Source organism: Notothenia rossii (assembly GCF_949606895.1).
Source record: "Notothenia rossii genome assembly, chromosome: 1".
Classification (NCBI taxonomy): Eukaryota; Metazoa; Chordata; class Actinopteri; order Perciformes; family Nototheniidae; genus Notothenia; species Notothenia rossii.
Window position 1 is genome coordinate 19,861,925 of NC_136912.1, and position 22,060 is coordinate 19,883,984.

General features: G+C 41.0%; 1 protein-coding gene across 1 annotated transcript in view; it reads left to right on the forward strand.

The window, feature by feature from the left end:
• Positions 1 to 9,169: 9,169 nt before the first annotated feature.
• Positions 9,170 to 22,060, forward strand: part of nfixa (nuclear factor I/Xa) — a 102,292-nt gene continuing 89,401 nt past the window's right edge. Inside the window, 2 exon segments of the mRNA XM_079643064.1 lie at positions 9,170 to 9,924; positions 16,707 to 16,790. Coding sequence (XP_079499190.1) covers positions 9,922 to 9,924; positions 16,707 to 16,790 — 87 coding nt within the window. The 5' untranslated portion in view covers positions 9,170 to 9,921.

A 22,060-nucleotide genomic window follows, 5' to 3' on the forward strand; every position in this document is an offset into this window, starting at 1 on the left:
GAGGAGGAGGAGGAGGGAGGATTTGGGTGTGGAGGGAGAAGGGAGGGTGCTGAATTTGGATGGAAGGGACAGGGTCATGAATATTGATATTTCTTTTTGTCTTTTATCATCTTAAAAATTAGCTGTTTCTGTCCACATGGTCGTCTACATGTTTTTTTTGTTTGTCTTGATTATCATTTCATGAAATCAAATGTACTTTATTGCATCCTCCCTCACTCTTTGTTTCTGTTTCTATTTCCTCTATCCCTCTGTGGCTCAGAGTCTCCATCTCATTTGGTTCTGGATTCGGTCGAGGTGATGGCCAGCGCCCATGTTTCCCCCCCGGTCAAAGGAAGCCCCTGGAAGCAGAGTGGAGAAGGAGGGGACATCAGTCAGAGCAGGCCTTCCCATTGGTGCAGCAGGTTAACGACACTCGTGGTCACCAATAACTAGAAGAGGCATGCATAGTAACAGCGGGGCACGAGAGAGGGTATTTTCAAATGCAAACACTGGTCCAACAAGTCAGGTGCAGGATCCAGACTCGAGTCATTGAGAGAACAAAATGGAGGGCCGGGATGGTATGCCGCCATTTTGGGGTAAAAATATTTTGAGAATGCCTGCCATGTCTTGTGGTTAAGTAGAAATAAACAGTTCAGACTGATGGGAAAATCCATGGCGACAAAATGACCTGAGCATCAGTGTTTGTTTGCTACAAATCCTTAATAGCGCACAATTAATGAATATTAAACCGTATATTTTTGCCCTTTCAGAACACAATGTCATTTAAAGGTGCCACAGTCATTACTAAGCCGCTTTAAGTATTCTGCTAATCTCAGAAAATCTTTCAAAGGCAGACATCTGTGCTCACAGAGGAACCCATACCTGTGAGTTTCTTTTTTTTTGTGAAATTGGAAAAGTAAAGCAATGAGTCGCAAATGATGCCAGGACAGATGGATCCAAGAGAAGAGTACCAATCCGAAAAATTGCTGCCACACACGCTTCCCCTGTGGTCTTTGCTGCATGCTAAATAAATGCAGCCGAGAGCTTGAGACTCCCAATAAAAGAAAACTAATACAAAAGTAAAAGAGAAAAAGTATGAGTGAGCGAGTGTGGCACAGGATCCTCCTTGTGTATTTGTTCATTTAATTTTGAAGGGATGAAAGCAGACAGGCATAAAGAGGGGCAGACGTAGAGAGATCACAGCATCGTGTACCGTATTGGTGGGTAGTGTGCCACACAGTCTGCCTCCTAAAGCAATAAATCTGAAACAGCATAATAGATAAACGCAATTCAGAACACAAAATACCCTGCGAGGGAAAACTAATAAAAAACTGAGCGATTAAGTGGAATCAGAGCTCTTAGGCAGTATCTGGAGATGGGGCTGTCGCCATACAAAGACCAGAGCGGGCCAACACAACAGATGAGAGAGCATAGGGACGGGGGGCCGAGAAAACGAGGGCTAAAAGCAGAGGGAACGAGAGACAGATGATGGAGGCGAGGAAAGGAGGGATGGAGGAGAGAGAGAGAAAGTGAGGGATGGATGGGGCAGCAGATCAGAGGGAGCCTCTAGTGTGTCTTGCTCTCCCTTTAAAGAAGAGCCAGGAAAACAGATTAGGAGTCCTCTTTTCTCCTGGGGGAGCACATACACACACACACACACACACACACACACACACGCACACGCACACGCACACGCACACACACACACATACATGCACACACATGCACACACAACCTCCATTCAACCGCCCTCCTCCTCTCCACCCTAACATAAAACTAACTCACTTTTACACTGGACCTGCCCGGCCCAAAACAAACCCCGTCGGTGCTGAAGTGGTGCCCGATCAGAGTGGGTGGAGAAGCGGAGACACAATGGCCGCTGTGTGTGCTGCAGTTTAGCTGACCTCACATCAGGTCACGTTTGCTAACTGTTAGCGACACAAAGAGAAATGATGTCAGGGAGTGTCACACAAATACAGGCCGCAGTGTGTCTTTGTGTCCTTGAGAGCAGGTTGTGTGTTCAATAAGTTATGAATCTATTAACAGTATACAATAATATTAATGAGAATAATACAACAAAAAGAATATACAATGATGCAAATATTATCATTATTATTTTATACTAGGGCTGCAACTAAGAATTATCTTCTTAAATGGTTAATCTGACCATAACTTTTGAGTCATCAATTATTTGTTTAACTTTTAAAATACACATTCTCTGCACTGTACTTAAATATAAAAATAGTTGCATAGTTATACTTTTAACAGTACTTAAATGTCATTAAATAAAACAAATGTTGGATTGCTGTCTACATTTGTTTTATATGAAATATCTGATTCAAAATGTAGCTCATGCTTTATCAGTTAAACTGTGTGTGTGCATGTGTGTGTTATCAAAGCTGAGCCTAATGTTAGCTATTGATAAACCTTTGAGTGAAAGACAAGACACTTGTGCACGTATTACACCCCTCAGAGAAATTCTAGGAAAATGTAATAATTATTAGAAAGACAAACGGCTCGTCATTTTCTTTTCTTTTTTCTCATTATCAGTGTGGTTTACCACTCATCAAAACACTGAAGTAATGTGAACAGTGGGGAAATAAGTATTTAGTTCCTTGTGCTTAAATAAATATTACAATGTAACAACACTCATTGTCAAAAGTATTATTAGCTAAAGTAAAAAGATAAATTAGTGTATTATATTGTACAAATATATACATTTGAGCAGCATTTTAATATTGTATATTGGCAAGGCAGTAGCTGTATACGGTTCGGTAGTTTAATCTATAACAATATATTATCGTATTGTATAAAATAATCAAATGTTAATTATGTCAAATATTAATATGCCCGGTAGCTAGTGTCTGTCCGATAAATGTTTTGGAGTAAAAAGTACATTGTGACAAAGAAGTGTAAAGTAGCATAAAAAAAGAGTACTATAGTCAAATAAAAGTACCTCTAAATTGTACTTTTCCAAATTATTAGCTGATACACACATGTTTTTATGATTTACGTTTAACTAGAAGACATTTAAAATATATATTTGACATTTTCATACAATCAATGAGAATATAATTTAGCCAATTCATGTCTTTTATAAAGACTTTAAAAGATGCTGTCAGGAATGTGTTTTAGATGATGTATACAATATGTCAAACATATTGCTATACCTGCCAATATGTGCAATGTATTCAAACTATTTAAACACTACTAAAGGAAGTAGATAACCCTCGTTTTTTAAGTAAAACTTTTTTTTTTATTACTAAGAGTATTGCCTCTATCTCATCAGAAAATATGTGGACTCTCATAGTTTCCCGTCTACTTCCTGTTTACATCTGCTGTTAACCTCTGAATTAAAAAGACAATAATGTCCCAAAAAAGAATCTGAATAAAATAATATATTTTCTACATTTCTGTTTTGCCCCCTGCAGATGACTTTTACCATCACTTTGAGTCATTTTAGAGGCCTTGTTCTACAGCGCTTCAGAAAATAAATCCTACAGTAGGTCCTGTATTTTTGTTCCTCAGTGATAAAACTCTTGTGCTGCTGCTGCTTCTGTATCTGTAGGTTAAAAAGTCTCCATGACTGTGTGTTGGGAATGTGCTCAGCTGGCAGCAGCAATGTGAACATACTCCACCCTCCGTCCCACTCTCCTGTGCCAGGGCCAGGCATTCCTCACCCCTCCAACGGCCGGTTAGTACCCACTCTTTTTCTCTTTCTTTCTGTCTCGAACACACACAGATTTTTTTCTCTCTTTTTGTCCTATGCAACTACTTCAGACCAACCATTTCCTTCCTTCCTTACTTTCCACATACATTTCTTCATTTCCTTTTTACAGCCGCCCTATCCTCACCCCTTTCCTTCCTTCCATCTTTTTTTCCCTCCAACAAACCCTCAATCTCCTTCGCTCTCCCTCCTCAGCTGCTCTCTCATTTGGGTTTATTTGCATGGCAGAGTGTAAAGGCAGCAGACAGTGAGAGCAGGCCAGCAGAGCCCTCCTGTGTCCATCCAGGCCCGGCCTGAGATTTGTAATGCTAGACAACACTCGGCAATGCAGGGATAAAACCTCGGCTGCTGCAGACAAAAAGAGCCTTGTTTTTTCCTTTCCTTTCCCCTCCGCCTAATGCACTTTTTGCAGAGAGACGCAGAATTCTCCGGGCCATTTCTTTCAGCGGGGAGAGGAATGAAGATTGTTGAGAGAAAAAATTGTTCCACTGAGCTCTACATATGGTCATGGTGCAGAGTATATATTTTGTTAAAGGTGGAATATTTAATTTTCCTTTGACATCACTGCAGCAGAGGGCAGTGAGAGCATGCTGGGAGTCAGTGGTGTTACTGGAGTGAGTGGCAGCAGGACTGAGGCCTTTGCTTTTTATTTTGAGTGTACTATTTTGTAGCTTTGTAGTGTTCCTGATGGCATGGACTAAAATGTGGCTTATCATTTAGTTATATTAGTCACTAAATTCTTCTTAATTTGCTTTTCTTTATTTTGTACATCTTTTTGAAGACCCTTCAAAGCTCCTTTTGATATCTTGTAAGGACATGGTAGTTACATTGGTAAAATTGTAGATAGAATATCTGCATTTTGTCAATGAAGCTGTGTGGGCTGAGATTTACTTATCGCTTGTTTTCGGCTATTTTAGATTGTTTTAAGGAGTATTGTTTAGTCTTACAGAGATTTTTGCCTTTTTCTTACCCTCAGCTATTGCTTCACGTGTCACCATCCTCACTTGTGATAAGAAATCATTTCACAAATCAGAGCGTCGAGAATCCAGAAACAACAATTAAAGGGCTATAGAGGAGTGAGCCAAACAGCTGTTTGAATGATTTAATCTCTTAAAAGCCAACTATTTAAAAAAGATCCGAGATGATTCTTTGTATAACCTTTTTTAAACGCTTCAATATTTAATCATTTATTTGATGAAATCTGTTCCTGTTGGTTAAAGTTCACATGGCTGTCCCTCTGAACTTTTAAACATGAGTCTGTGCCAAGTCCATCTTTGATAAGGGAATATTTATCTGCTACAATTCATCACCAGCCATTTATCACCTGGTCTCACCTATGATAATTAGTTTTCAACATGTCGACCGCAGATTGAAGTTATATTCCAACCAGGGATATTTAAAAGAAATACTGTAGTTTTGAGGGTATTTTCTTATTTTCTGCATGTTGTCTGAACTTGCCAGTCTAGTGCTCTTCTCCTCTCGCAGTGAGGTTTGTGGAACTTATTGCCCACATAATACTGGGTCTTAAAACAGTGTGCTATCAGAGGCGTTGTGGTCTGCACTAATGGCTGGTTTGAGGGTCTGTGGTGAGATACACCGCTCAGGGCTTTTATTTACCCAAAGCTCTGCCTAATTGACGCTTTTAGGTTGCTTTACATGATCAGAGCCGATGCATGCCAACTAATTTCCTCCAGTTTGTTTTTGTAACTTTCAGAACATCTCAATTGAATTCATTTTTCTGATTTTTTTTAGATTCTCTTCCAAGAAACTTTAAAAGAGCTTTTTCTTTTTTCTTTTGTTTTGATAATATAATTAAAGGGTTTATGCCAAAAAAAACATTTGAGTGGTTTTATTGTTGTGTCAGAGTTTCCACAAAATACAGCCATATAAACAGTGGTGGTGGTTTAGATGTTGTAAACCCAAATGGTTTCATTTTTAGGAGGATCAAGTTAGATTTTAGACAAGCAGACCACATTTTCATCAACATTATTTTAAGAAAAAACATGGGAATGATTGCCTATTTGAAAGGAGGTCAACTGCTATAAGCATATGGTGCATCAGCATCAGGACAAGGGAGTATAAATTATTATTTAAGCCACATTGAAAAACAAATGTTTCCTCTAGTTGCATTAATGATTTAGTGTGCAGATTGTTCATTAGCAAATTCAATGAAAAAGGCCTTGGGTTTAAATGAAACCTTATACTCGTTTTAACAAACAACTTCACACTTTGTAGTCCATACTTTAATAATTAATAGGGATTTCGCGATTTTATTGTAAATTGAAATGCATTTCAACGTGTGATACTGTTTTAATTGTGGGCATATTCTTAGAAAATCCTCCAAGTGATAATTGTATCCTAATAATAATATAACGCGATTATGTGACATTTTGTTATTATTGGACAATTTGTTTGTCTTAGTTAGTTTTCTGCGCACTTTCCCCAAGGGTGTGTTTTGCAGGTAAATGCTGGTAACGGGCAAGATGTATTTTTTGCCCTGCTTGTTTTTCTTTTTTTAAATGTGTTTGCGGGCCTTTTTTAATGAAAAAAAAAGCCTCCAACTGAAAATGTGATCAGTTTGTATAACAGTAAACCGCCGGACTGTGGTTGTAAGGTTCTTTTCGATTTTCCAATGGAAAACTTTGATGCAGATTTTTTACTTGCTCGATTTTATCCTTTCTTTCTCTTTGGTACCTGCAATTTGCAGGAAGTCTGTGTGGCCTTCTGCAACTTCCGGGCTTTAGTATCTCGTGCTGAGTACACTGTGCGCTCTATCTGTTCACACTGTTATTTGTAAATTAATTAAAGGTTAGGAAAAAAATCGTGTAGTGGGATTATTTGGGGTTTAGAGGAACACTTTGGTATTTTTCCAATCGACTGGTCATTCTCCAAACAGGCCGTCGGGCATGTGTGAGCCTCCCAGTCATCAGCATCTGTAATAAGTCACCAGAATTAACAATCAAACCAACAAAAAAAAAAAAACATTTCGGAAGGTCATGGTATAAACTGTGAACATTATACAACTGCTTAAAGCTGATCTCATTCAATCAGTAAAACATCACCTGTAAGAGTATGGATTAGGCTGTATTATGTTCAGAATCATTATTATTAATATTAATATTATTATTATTATTATTGTGTGTGTAATTTGTTTTCACTGACTACTATCAGTGCTTTTGATGGTTATAGGTTTTTTAATATTTCGTGTTAAAGTGATCATTTTTCGTATTAACGTTCATCCCTTCACCCACCCAGTAATTGTTTCATCATTTATCAATATATAATGTATCACTACAACAACTTGTAGCCTAGTTTGTTTTATATCCCAACTAATGACCAGAGTTAATCTTACTATAATCACATCTGCAGAAGATAACAATGATTTTTAAAACAATACAAATTCACAATTTTCGGATTTGATGGGCTACGTTCCACCCAAAAATGTATACTATAGGCTACTATTGTTTGAACGTATGCTATTTAATGTAGTCATATTTTTTAAAGAAATGAATAAGATATATTAAGAAATAAAAATGTTCAAAATAAAATCGAAATATATTCCAAAGTCTCTCACATAAGTAAAATGATAAGTAAAAACGACTTGAGCTCTGCTGTTGAAATGGGCCACCCGGCCTCCGTCATCTCTAATTAATTTTTAAAACGCAAACAATCCTCACTTCGTCCCACCATAGACACACTGTCGTGGTACATAGGATAATAAAATTAGGCTAAAACTTAAATCACAAATTCAATTACAAATGAATAATTGATGTGGCCAAATGTGTGGGGAGGTCAACATTTAATTATTGATAAACCGTCATGTTGGAGGAATGTCCTTAGACGTCTGATTTTAGAAAGAGGCGGATAACGACACACGCACAACTTTAAATAAATACATTGTACATGCAGATATACAACCGCTCTATGCTGAGAGAACAATGATCAATTTTACTTAACCAAACTAGCGAAAATATATAGTGTTTTGTTTGGGTTAAAGCCTAGTTTTCAATTTGTGAAGCAGGGCCTAACGTAAAAAGAACACAAACGTGATTAGCCTTTTAGATGTACAAACAAGTGCTGCACGTCGGCTCTCAACCTGTTTTTATATTTTAGTTAATCATGGTAAAGAAAAAGTAGTAGTGTTTTTTCGTTTTGGGGTTATTTGATGACATTTTCTGTTGCTATTTTCTTTTTTTTTGCGCCATTCCCCTAAGCGCAGGTCCGTCTAGGCCACTAAATCAAAACGTAGCTTAATGGACGTGATGCCAGGGAAAGGACAGGTTTTTTAAATTACTCACTTATGTAATTGAAAACTCCACTAACATTTTGAACTTCCTTTGGCCCTTCTCCTAACTAACCACAGATCATGTCTACATGTCTTGTCTTTCTGTTGTCTTGGAAGGCTCTGCTGCTCCTGGCTTCTGCTGCTCCTGGCCTCTATAGTCTCCAACAACTATCAGCACTTTTATAAGAAACAGCACATTTTGAGCTCTCCAGCTATTTCCCAAAAGTCAGACCTTTTAATAGCTCCCAATATGTCTGTAGTCTGTACAATCTCAGCCACATGTAATCCTGTTGCTTCACTGCGTCATTCTGTTGGGCGACACTGTGACAATAAATCTGTGTAAGTGAAGTGTTTTATATAAAACAGCTTTAAAGTGGTGCTATTCCATCATTGCCATTACCGTTACCCACCATTTCGACTAACGGTATTAACAGACTACATTTAACTTAATTACAGTCAGTTCAAAAAACCCATGAACCCCCTCATATTAACTTCTGGGGTTACACTGCTATCTGACAAATGATTCTTATATTTTTAATTTTGGTGAATGTGATCAGCTGCATGGAACCGGAGAGATCGCTGGCACAGCGTATATCCTTAAATTAACTCATAAAACCCATGAACCTTTCTTTTTATTATCTTGATCTTTGCTCCAGATTGTGCTATTGAAAACTACGGAAATCAAACTGAGGCTCGGGTCGTGCCCACAGTGCCCCTCTCTCAGCCTACAGTACATGCAGGCGGTAGGTAGGAGCCAGTGCAGCCCTAATCCCCGCCGTCCGTGATTTAGCCCCTGGTCCTCCTAATTCTCCCAAAGCCCCAGCTGCTCCCCTGGCCGCTCCACTCTCTCCGCGACAGACTGCACACCGCTCGCTTTATTAATAATTTACCTAATGATTCAGTTCCACGCTGCCGGCTGAAGCACCCCCACCTTCACTGTAAACAACTGCCCTAATTCCTGGTCTATTGTATTTCTGTGTGTGTGTGTGTGTGTCTGTGTGTAAACAGGACTGCTGAGGTGAGCTATTTAATGGCTGATATTTTTTCGGGGAGGGAAGTGTGAGCTATCTGCCGGAGCGCAAGGAGAGAGAAGCTTCCATTTTACGCACCGAGCAGCGGCGAAAGCCCGGAACGACGACGTGTCGCTGTGCAGGCATTCTGCTATCTGCGAGGCTGCCGCGATCTGAAGAAGCGAAAAACGCAAGCTGCTCTTTCATCTCGTCAGCTTTGAGGAGGAGGCGGCGAGGGACCAGGGGTGTCCCCCCGTTTGTGTGTAACTCCGCGTGTGTGTGTTTGGAACAAGAGAGAGGAGAGGAGAGAGAGAGAGAGAGAGAGAGAGAGGGAGGAAAAGCGAGAGAGAGAGAGAGAGATACGAGGGTAAAACAGATCGGACGCGCGGCGCGGGAGACAGCCGCTTTTGGACACGTTTTGGAGACAGAAGCTCCCCGACTGCAAGGGTTGCACACGGAAAAAATAATATAAACAGAACTTACTTTGCATCAACTCTCCCGTCCAGCATTTTTTATCGAGTTATTCATATTATTTCGGGGAGTTTTTTTTTTAAGCGTAACCCAATCTGCAAGTTTGGCCGCTGAAGGACGCACCTCGGGACTTTGGCGCAGACGTCTCTCTGACTTCTTGCTGCTGGACATGGGCGCATCTGAGGCCAGACTGCGGTAGACGGAGGGCTCGGAACTGCTGTCCTCTTTTCCTGCTATCTCTTGCAGAGTGGACCCACTTTTGAAAGAGACTGTTTTTCTATCTGGGCCTAAGGCCGACTTGTTTAAAGGTCCTTTTTTTTGCTTCCGGCAACAGTGAAGAGACCAAGTCTTCCTCCCTCAGCCCGCACTCCCTCTCTCACTTTTTTGGAAGCTGAACTTTTAAAGGAAAATGGGGCATTGAGAGGGTTGGCAGATCTCCCCACGCTATAATGGTACGTGCTGTGTAACTCAATAGTTTCCCTCTGTTTGCTCTATAGGGTAAAGTCTATAGGACTGAACATAAACCAAACATTGCTTGTGTTTAACGGAATCCCCGCGGTTAGTTTAGGGCTTTTAATTTCTTTGTAGGAGATCCGCACTTTGTTGGACGCGCGGAGCGAGATTTGGCTGTGGTGTGTATGAGGCCATATATGACGATACAACGCACCTGTGGGTGTGTGTGTGTGTGTGTGTGTGTGTGTGTGTGTGTGTGTGTGTGTGTGTGTGTGTGTGTGTGTGTGTGTGGTTGCGTGTGCGAGAGAGGGGGAGTGTGTGTATTATGTTTATATTCACCTACTTGCTTGCCAATTTAGATAATTATGAAGCATTTAAACTCATGAATTAACCACAATAAGACCAACATTTAGTAAGATGACTGTCCTTATGACTTTATCAACTACAACGAAGCAGGTTTATGCAGCTCTATATTTTATATCTTTAAAATGTATCGTAATATTTTTAATGAATTTTCCTTATACTGCTTTTCCTTGCACTTAATTTTGCCTAAACCTTACCTAAAGTCATACTAACGTTTTAATAATTCTCTGGTATAATATAAAACATATTTTTCCCAATTCAATCTGATTTTGCCTTGGATGGTTAACATTGTGCAGGCTGAATTTATTTGCAGAGGCGTTTGAGTGGCCCAGTAAATCCAGATTGACAAAGTGGAGCATGATCTTCCAGCGCAGCTCAGATCAAACAGAATAAAACACACATTGCGTCCGCAGACTGCGGAGATCTGAAAGCCCAGCATAGGCCTATATGTGCAATATATATCAATATTATTATGATGATGGTATTCTGAAGGCATATCGCGAATCCGTGTGGCGCATGGTTGCTCCACCGTGTTCCACCACCGTGTTCCACCTTGCACACGGACTATCTTTTCTACCTGAGGTGGCTGCTAGTATTTTCCTTTTTTTGTTTAGTTTTTTGTCAATGGGCACTTCATTTGCGTAGTTGATGACTCTTTATAGCGACTACAAGGGGGTGGGGATCTGAGGTGGCACACAGGCTGTCTTTGTGCCCAGAGCAAGTGCAAAACAGCATGAATGAGAGCACCTCCGTATCATTTAATCATGATCAGAAAATCCAAAGAATATCTGGTTGCATGGTGATGATCAAAATATATTTGTAACCTTGTAGAATTAAAACCAATATATATTATATTTCATTTTCTGCTTGACTTATCTGTTTGTATAGCAGGTGCGTTCTTTTCATCAGATTACTCGAACAATTCATTGACATCAAACAATCTCTATCATGTTGCAGTTCAAAGCTTTTGAATTATAATGACCTCAAATTATAATTATAATGGCCTAAAATTGGGACCTACATTATAATTGATCTTCATGATAAACCCAATAAATTACTGTTAATGTGTAATAAAATAACAAAGGTAGATGCACAGAAAATGTTCCAATGATGTGAAGTTTTGCAGAAACACAGATGTACAACACATGAAAGGGGATAAAAACAGTATACACATGTCAGTAAAAATTCAGATTTTTTTAGAAACACAATATTCCTTGTGAAGCGACAATGTGGCTCTTTAAACACTTGACCAAGCATTCTCATTGTGCATGTTAATGATATTACTGCTATTCAATAGCCCGGTAGGATATTTGAGGTTGGACTTGTACATGTATATTACATAGTATTCAAACATCTTTAACGCTTTTGTCTTTTGTAAACTAATAAAGATAATACAAAATATAAAAAACATCACAAAACTGCAGCAATGTAGCAAATAATATGCAAATTCAGAGAAAAGTTCTCTCATTGTATGCAGCTTATGCGAATGATAACTGCTTGCATGTTGATATTATATTGATATTATTTCATTTTATTAATTGCTTGAGGACTTAATCATTAATCATTTTATCTGCTTGAGGTTTTATATATATGTATATTTTATATATTGTCCAGAAAACATTAGCTTACATTTAGACTGAAGGTCATGTTCAGTGTCATCATTACTGAAAATGATTAAAGGCATGTATGACGAGTTTTCATTAAGTCTGTATCTCCTCATTTATTCCCACCAACCAGCCCTAAATAAATAACACTTAATCAAACCATGTGAATACCTGTTTTCAAACATTTTAAATATTGGTGAAGGATTAATAACTTTATTATAGGGTCACCTGCCAAAAATGTTTGTGATGATGTAGCACCCAGTCAGACCTGCACAACAACACCAACAGGCCTCAAACAGTTCAAAATGTCACATGTCAGGCCTTCTAAAGGTGAGCGAAACATTGGCAGTGATATTATAATGCTCACTTTGTTTGGATTCTCTGCTATAATTTCACATTTGGTTGAATTGCGGTGGAGAAAACCTGCCAACCACAGAACCTGTCAGTCAAACAAAGCCAATAAGTTATTGGTGCCAAGCTAGGAGGTAGGCGTGAACCGTACCATGTTATTAAATGCATTTTTTGGAGTAACATAGTTCGAAGTGGGTGAGAAATTTGAAAGGGGCCCAACACGTTGCCTTTTTGAGTCATAGTAAATGCGCGTGTGAGTGTTTTGTAATGTAACTCTATGCTGGCCTTTGTGGTAAACTCTGCTGTATTAGAACCATAACCAAGTAAATCTCCCCACGGATCAGACCTTGTGTGACACAAAGGGCTGATTGTACCAGCCCAAACCTCATTGTTAAAAGCATAGCCCCTGCGGCGAGGCCTTAACTGTGGTTCGGCCATTCAAAAAGCATGAATAAGGATACATGTAGGAAAAGGGTTGCCAGTCGCGTTGGGTTACCTGTGTACCGAGGTGGAGTATGGTGTGGCAGCGAAATGTTGCAGCCCAGGAAGTTCAGTGTTACAATTGGCATGGTGTTTATCTGAAAGCCAGCCTGTCGAGCAATATCAGTAGTTGACAGGCGAGATGCCAGGCCCAATTAATCTCAGGGTGTGTCAGAATGTGCGCACTGTATAAACTTGTTTCACCGTACAGTTTTGTTGAAAGGAGGGTTTTTTTTGTACATGGAATTGGGACAGCTATTGTTTAGTCTGTCATAGTTACTTTCTATTTTTCAGGCATTTAAAGGTGTCAACCTCACCCAGCTAATTTGCATATACTGTAATGCATATGATTGATTGATTTGTACCACTAAAGGTAGTATTTCCTGCATACCTAAAAGGTTTTTTGCCCAAGTAATCTGGAAGAATGTTTAACTGCTACCTCCTACAGTCAGGCCTGCTTTACAGAAACAGTTAACACAGTGTGCCTCATGCATAATCCAAAATCCCACCGTTTAGTGTTGTGGTAAACACAACTGCACAATTAAGCCAAATGCAATCTTCAGCACTGCATCTTGGCTGTACTTCTGACCCAACAAAACCTTCAGGACTCACAAGTGGAGTGAAATAATTAGCCCCACTCTGCTCAGCGATCCATCTATCCTTCTTTTTTTAATGCAGCCCCCCAGTTTCTCATCTTCTTTCTTATTCTCCCCGTTTTCCCTTCACCCCCCCTGAGACGGCTGTGTGAAAAATCGTATTTTTCCAACATTTCTCCCCGAGGTAGCTTTGGCAGGGACTCACACGGCGGCCATTTCTGCCTTTCATACACCCCTCACACACCGTGAACAGATCGCCGGTGCGGCCCGGTGTCTTTGAAGTGGTTGCCATCTCACGCAGGTTGGCTGGACTCGCTCCTTCTTTCTCCCCATCCCCCCCCGATTCTCATCCTGTGCCTTAAATTTGGCAGTGCTATTTTCAGGCACCAAATCATTATGATAAGACACAATGGTGGTGATAATAATTATGGTTTTTAAAAGATGGACTGACAGCGGCAACAGTGCTTGTGGTAGATGATTGTGCAGCAGCCAGAATAAATGCTTTCTGGAAACGAGTAGGACTGCACCAGGTGTGCTTGCAGTGTACGTTTTTGGTGTGTAGTTGGTGAATTAGTGTTTGAGCGTGTGTGTGTTTGTGTAGAACTGCAAATGGGAAATTCAGAGAGACAGAAAGACAGAGAGGAGGATCATTGATATGTTGCCATTCATGTGCTTTAAAATGGAGCCATCTGAGAACAAATTCCACCATCAGGGCCTTTCATACACAAAGCGCTGTGGAGGTGTGTGTGTGAGAGTACACGTGTGAGTGTGTGAGCAGGTTTCGGAGATCTCACCTCCAAAGAATTTGGCCATATGGTCGTCAACACATATACCCGGAGATAGAGAGATACATAGAGAGCGAGCCAAGGGAAGACTGTGTGAGATAGTGAGGGAGAAAGTGTCTTCTTTTGTCAGTGTAGGCAGTAGGAATAGCATTTTCAAACACATCCTATAGCCCTACCTTAGATCAGATGGCGCAGACAACAAAAAAATCTCCATTGCATCCCCTACTCCATATATTTTTGGAGTGCGAAAATCTGTCTCAATTAACACATTTGCATTGGGCGATGATGGACTCCAAATAGGTCACTGACTCAATCTCCCGCCTCCGAATCTTCCCTCTAAAATGTTAATTAAGGAGGGCTTTGAGATTTTTTCGCTTAGGGCTGGCCATATGGGCCGGGCATATGCTCTATATATATAGTACAATATATAATTCATACACTGCTGCAGGAGAAAGTGTTTGGGGGCCTGGAGTTTTTTTGGGGTTTACTACAAAGGGAGTCAGTATGTTCTGGCCTCCCCAGTGGCAGGTACAGAGCTTAGCCATTCATTAGCTTCATGTTATTCACTGTTGCACAATGGGATTGTGGTTCATCAACACCTGTTTCCTTGGCTGACGACATAAAGAGGGCATTTAAACTCCTCTTTGTTGGTTGGTTAATATAAAATGAGAGCAAATTGTATTGTTGCAGTGCAGTTGCTTTTTGCATTGTTTTAAAGAGCTCACCGGGTCAAGTTAAGGTATGAGTAAAGTTGAGATTTTTGTAAGTAAGATATTCTCAAACATTCAGTATGTGTCCTCACATACTCCCAGTTGAACCAGTTCTCCCCATGCCATCCTGCCAGACACCCATTCACCAGCAGAATGAGGCAGTGGCAGCCAATAAAAACAGTTCTTCCCCAATCGCAGCTTTTTGGGTCCGACTCAGCCAATCAGAGGAGGCTTGCTTGTGCACCTGACCTTGTATCTGGCCAGGCACAGCCAATTACAGGGATCCAGCGCACCTGATGCATTATGGTCCTCTTTCTGGTAGTCGACAGGCTCATGCTGGTGCGGGCCCCCACACAGGTGCCGTGGATCCAGGCCATTATTCTGAGTGCCAGCCAATCAGATACATCGTCTCATTATCACAGACATGTCGCCTGGTAGACTTTGAGTGATTGCACTTTGTCTTGTGTGTGTGTCTGTGTGCGATGTGTGTATATCATGCATGTGTATGTATGCATCCAAAAACTCTGCTATCCCATTCTCATAATGCTTTGCAGTCTTATCAGCAGGCCTCTCTCACTCCGTTCCTGGCTTCGTCCTCTTCTTGAAACTCAACAATGGGCACTGTGTTGCCCCCGTAAGGAGCTGGAGGCCTCAGCTATAAAAAGAGACTAAATAAAAAAAAAACATGTTTATGGACTAATAAAGATGATTAGAAATCGCACAATTGCAGAAAAATGGAAGGTTTGCGAGTGCAGATTATCTGTAATAAAAAGCTGCGGGGAGAGACGGGGGAGCGAGGGAGAAAGAGAGTTAGCTGTACAGACCTCTCATTGCGAAGGATATGAATAGCCTTTGTTTTCACCACAACTCAGGGCTGTGTGGTCTGCCAATGTCTGGCTCTTATTATGGGGTTTGTGTCTGCGTAAGTTGCATGCACGTGTGCGTTGGTCTGTGCGTGCGTGTTGTGTGTTTGTGCGCGAGGCATAGAGCACATGGGCGTGGAGAAAATGCACATATATGTATACGTGCAGGTGATTATATTTACAGGAGGGTGAGACTATGTGCGTGCATTTAAGTGTTTCCACACACCACATGCACTGCTTTCTCTCTGCTCCTGTTCGGCTAAATAAATGTGGCATGGGGTCTTGGGCTGGCACAAGTGCGTGTGCACGCTTTTTTATCCGTTAAAGTTGTGAAATGAAATAGGATTTCACAGAACGGCGCAGCGGCTGTGGGATTTGGGCTCCCTTCGGCTAAGTAGAGTGGGATAGGTTGATCCAATCAACGGAAGAAATGCAAGGAGAGCCCATTTCACAGCTCCGGGCCCTGCCAGAACCCTGCCTGCCTGCTTGACTTAGAATACAAATGAAGCCCGCTGAAAGCACTCTTACACACACATGCATGCATGCACGCTGGTACTTACAGACAGCCTGGCTGGGGATGTATAGTGCAAGAGTTGAGAGCAGGCGCTGTGCTTTCTGAGGAGCAATGACACCAGTAGAGGCAATATGGCCGTCTCACACAGCAAAGTTACATTTTAGGGTTGTCTCACAATTTTAAATGATTTCAGGAGACCATAGGGTCACTTTAAATGTCCCCCTGGATTTGAATAAATACATGCATTATTTCTGAGGGTCAGTATGGGCTTGAAAAGTATGTTTAAAACCAATGCATTTCGGATATAAAGTTCAAATCAGTTTAATTGTATTATATTGTAATGCTCATGTATATTTCCTCCTGTAAACTCATACAAAGAAATAGGTTCAAGCTGTCACTTAATTAGTTAATGCTAGAGAATTCTTTACTTACAGAGTTTTTGATATTATGAAAAAAAATCCCTATTCTACTAAAATGATAAGTTTAATTGAATAACCGTCTTCTCTTTTTTTCAGGCTACTGACACCTACCTGGTGAACGACGATCCTTCTAGAGGCCCTGGGATGCCTGAATGTTTCCTCGTGTCTGATACATATAGGGTAAATACACACACACACACACACACACACACACACACACACACACACACACACACACACACACACACACACACACACACACACACACACACACACACACACACACACACACACACACACACACACACACACACACACACACACACACACACACACACACACACACACACACACACACACACACACACACACACTATCTAACTATCCCTGTCATGTTGCTGTCCAAACATTTATTTTCTAGACACACAAACAAGCCACACAGCCCATAGAAATAAAAAAATAAAAATTTCTTTTCTAAAGATTTACAGCAGTTGAAAGGAGTTAGAGTTCGAAAGATGTATCAGTGCATTGTTTGAGAATATTTCTATAGCCAGATTTAACCACGTTAACCACTTTATCATTGTCATTGTATCATTGTTAAATCTTGCATTAGAGCTAGTGTGGAGTTTATGTCTCGTGTTGACGGTGTGCCCGTTAGTATTTTCATATATCCATTTCCTGTAAAATGTCCCACATGTCATCATGTACGTCCTGAACTCATCTGTCGACTGTGCTGACGGGTGGCAACAGTGCCCTGCAAAAACACTGTATTCCCTGAAAATGTCAACTTTTCTATGACATGTATTTTACAAGTTTTAATTGATGCTTTGCTGTAGTTTTGCTTTGTTGCCGAGTGCAGACAAAAGATCCTCGCTTGGAGGACAAAGCAAGCAGCATAGCACAACATAACATTTAAAACTTTAAAAACGGCATAGGCCTACATGAGATTTTTTGCTTTCTGTGTGTCACGTGTTCAGCATGTGTTCTTTTTCATATACATTTTTGTAATAAAACGCTCATGGTCTTAGTTTGATCCCATGGAATCCTGTCGCTTTGCCCTGTGGGCTCTTATCTGACATGTTGAGTATACTGTTTAAATTAAGAAATGATGACAACAGACAAGAAAAATAAATCTGTGCGTTTTCTTCCTGTTGAAAACAAACAAAGTCAATGCGGTAATCCAAACCAGTCGGAGGAAAACGTATATGCAGCTATTGCACACAGTAAACACATAACAAAACAGCAGGCATCACACATTGCTCTGCACACACACTCAGATTGCGAACAGATCCAAAGAGTCTCTGGGATCCTCACTGTGTATGATATGCTTGTTAGCCATAACGGCCAGTCAGCCATTTCTCTCTGACTGCATATGCCTGTATGCATTTGACTGGCATGCTCCCTCCCAGAGCACACATACACAGCTTACTCAAACAATATTTACACTGTACGGCGTAGTAAACGCTACAGTTACACACATTTTCCGTTCACATATTTCCTGCCTTTTGAAAGGCAGCCTCAACCACCTGTCTCACACATTTAACATGCTAATGGTAGTATCAGTATGCTACATCACTTTCAATATTTAATGGCCTAGCCACAGGCAATGGTAAACAGCAAGTATTTGGGTAGTGCTGTGTGTCAATGGGAGACCACAACATGCTAACTTTAGACACACCATATGGTTTTCTCGTGTGCTTTTTAATGGCAAACGTAGTCTCAGAAACCACTAGAGCCCTGTGGCTTCAGGGGCTTTGAAAGGTGATGGCCGGACAGGGCTGTTTGATCACAGGCAGAGAGGGAGAGAGAGAGAGAGAGAGAGTTTGGAAAGAAAACCTAAGCGTCAGTGTTTTGTAACTTCTGTGGTTGCTATAGTTTGTTTGTTACAGCCAAGATGCCTGTTGAATACTGAGATGGATGTCTGGGTCCAGACTGCAGCCAGAGACAAAGACGGCCACCAAAGTCAGTCAGACGAAAGGGACAGTGTGTGTGTGTGTGTGTGTGTGTGTGTGTGTGTGTGTGTGTGTGTGTGTGTGTGTGTGTGTGTGTGTGTGTGTGTGTGTGTGTGTGTGTGTGTGTGTGTGTGTGTGTGTGTGTGTGTGTGTGTGATTAAGAGAGCAAAAAGAGAGAGGTAACAGCAAAAGATTATAAGAAATTAAAAGGGTCACTAAAAAGAACCGGGAAAAAAGAGAAAATGGGGTGGACAGAAAGAGAAAAGAGGGAAAGCGAGGGAGCACACAAAGACTTTGGGGTTTGGGCCTGTGCCGTGTTGGGGTGTGGTTTGGAAAGAGGAGAGTCCATGGGAAAGGGATAGACTACACCTCAATATGCTTCACTTTCGTCCACTTTTATTTAGTCTTTTTTTTCTTTTTCTCATTCTTATTCAGTTTCTAGTTGCTTGTGCCAGCGTATCTTTGACCACAAGACATTTGTGGTTGTGTGCATATACGAGTGTGTACTCGTATGTGTGTATATACCGTACATTATATGCATGTGTGTCTGTGGTGTGTGTGGCTAAGTATCCTACATAGGCTGAGGTCTCGTAAAGTTGCACAGCTTCATATCCCCCTGAAAAACTTGGCATTCGAGTGCGGGGGTGACTTCAACCCCCCGAAACCGCACCCTTGCATTGCACACACACACACACACACACACACACACACACACACACACACACACACACACACACACACACACACACACACACACACACACACACACACACACACACACACACACAAACACACACACACACACACACACACACACACACACACACACACACACACACACACACACACGTTGTGTAAGACTTGTACACACAGCCATACGCAAATGCAGAATTGTATTCACACATAGGCGCACACACACATTTCCAAACACTACACTCACACACATGCACAAGGCAGGGGCTTATGTATAATTGCCGGCACTCTGCCTGCATATATGAGTTTGATTAGGCTGAGGAGCAGGGAGCGGGCAAGGATAAAGCCAAGCCTGATTAGAAACAGAGTGTATCGCTTCCATACAATAGGGCTCACAATGAAACTGGTTTAGACCACTTTGTCCTAGTTCAGGTATCTTTTGTTTCCATATACATATACAGTGCACTATAGAATATGACTTGGACAGCGTTAGAAAAAGAAGAAAAACAGGAATGCGAGGGGTATCACTGCTGAATAAATTACAAAGCTTTCTGTAATGACTTTGGACTTATAGTTTCTTGAGACCATTCAAGTACGTCCCTAGAAAGGTATATTACAAGTATATTTAAATGTTCCTTCACATGATTTTCCGACTAGGAGTTTCTCACCGTAAACTGCAGCAATGGCCGACCGTACAAAAGGAAGCTGACAGAGTTGGGCATCAAATCCAGCCGTCACACCTTGTAAAAATTAATGAAACACAAATATGTTTGGCAAACCTTTGAGCTCCCTCAGCCACATTGTCCATCGCACACTTTTAAATTACAGTAACAAAGACTCAAGTTAAGAATATGGGGCCTCTACTTGAGGCACTTGAATTAGTTTACAATGTGGGGAAAGCTTTGTGTCACCATCTCCAGCTGACGGGCTGAGAGAATATCACAGTCAAATCTGAGTTGTAAACTTTAAACCATTGCTTCTGTTTTTACTATGTGCAACAGCGAAGAATCCGAGTGTTGAAAATAGATTACATTTAGGAAATCTGCCTCCTCAATCATCTGTATTTACTCTTTACTCAGTACTTTTAAAGTCAGATTTATACTGCAAAGCCACATATATATTTCAGCATAATAATATAGCAAGGTATATGGAATGTTATTGTAAAAACACTAGAAAATAAATAGTATTTTTATCAATAAGATAAGTAGACCTTTGTAAATAACAAAGATGTTAATTGTTTGGAAAAAACTAGGTCTTGGTTTATTTGTTCTAAACTTAGATTTGTTCTATCTATCTTTCTATCTTTATGTTCTGGCATTGAAAGAAAGATAGAATCTGAATATTTTTATTTCATTATTACCATCACCAGCTTAAGTAAAAACGCGGCAACAGTATGACTGAATGTGTGTTGCACGGGAGGAAAAGTACATAAATCCCTCAACAACAAAAAAAAACCTATGAAAAATATAAACATTGTTAGGGATACCGCAACAGAACTGTAGCTCCAGGTGTAAATACTACAGAGATATTAGATATTCTATAGGTCTTTTTTATTTGTATTCAATGAAACACGATGAGACTGAACTCACCACTGAGCCCACATGCGCACTAAAGCCCTACAGCACTGCAGGGTTAGCGTGTCTCATGCGATTCCTCTCTGGAGTTTTAGCGACGCGCTGATTCTGGTTTTTAAAAAACGTTCAAAGTCGATGAACATTTTAAATACTGTAGGCTTGTGCGGATTACTAAAGAGAAGCGTAGAGGGGGAGAGAGAGAGCGAGAGCGAGAGAGAAAGAAGGAGGGAGGGAGGGAGGGAGGGAGGGAGGGAGGGAGAGAGAGCTGCAGAAACTTTCCCCTAAAGTTAGTGCGGAGCTTTCACTGTGAGTGAGGCGGGGTTACAGCCTGGACTGAGCCACAGCGGCTTTGCAATGCGGCACCATAGCGAACCTCCATCCAACTTAATTATCAACTACTCCAACTTTCATCTCTAGACACAACCATGTACTCCCCTTACTGCTTGACACAGGTATGACAATGATCGCCGTTTTTCCATGCTCTTCTTCGTTGCTTTTTTCCGGTATGGTGCGCCTCCAGTTTGTTTCTACTGTATGTGGTTACAGTGTTGTGTGTGTGTTGTGTGTGTGTCCACCGTGCTGCCGCTGCTTGTCATTCGTTGCGTTTTACGGACCTTTTTCCAGCCCTGCTCGCTTTTCCCCGATACCGTCTAACCTCCCCCTTTCTCTCCCCCTCTCTCGCGCTCCCTCTCTCCCCCTTTCTTTTAAATGGCACTCCTCCAACGGGCTTTCTTGAGCGTCTCATTGCGCATGGTTTGGAGAGAAAATGGCGCTTCTCCCAAATCTATTTTATATAAAACGGAGGTTGGAGAAAGGGGAAGAAGGACTCGCTCATCTCACTATTGACGACTAATTACTGACACCATGAGGCAACGATCGGCGTTATCGACAACTGTAATAAAGCACGAGTTTTGTTTTAACTTGAACCGTGGAATTGTGGGACTCTTTATTTTTTTAAACGAGTGTTAGTGACTTGTGGCTGTTACGGAGGTCTGCCGGTTGTCATCCGCGTTCGGCGTTGGGGGCCTTTAGGGTCACCGTGTTCTCATTCATAACTGTCTCTCATTTTCGTTATTCAACTTCGGCAGTTTCTTTTTAAAATAGGCTACAACTAGTTTTTGGATGTTGAAAACGACGAGGGTGGGCGTGTGTTGTGTGGAAAGTCCGAGCTGCAGGGTTGTAGTTTGATTAATCACAAATACAGTTGACTTTTTAATAAGCTAATTATGTT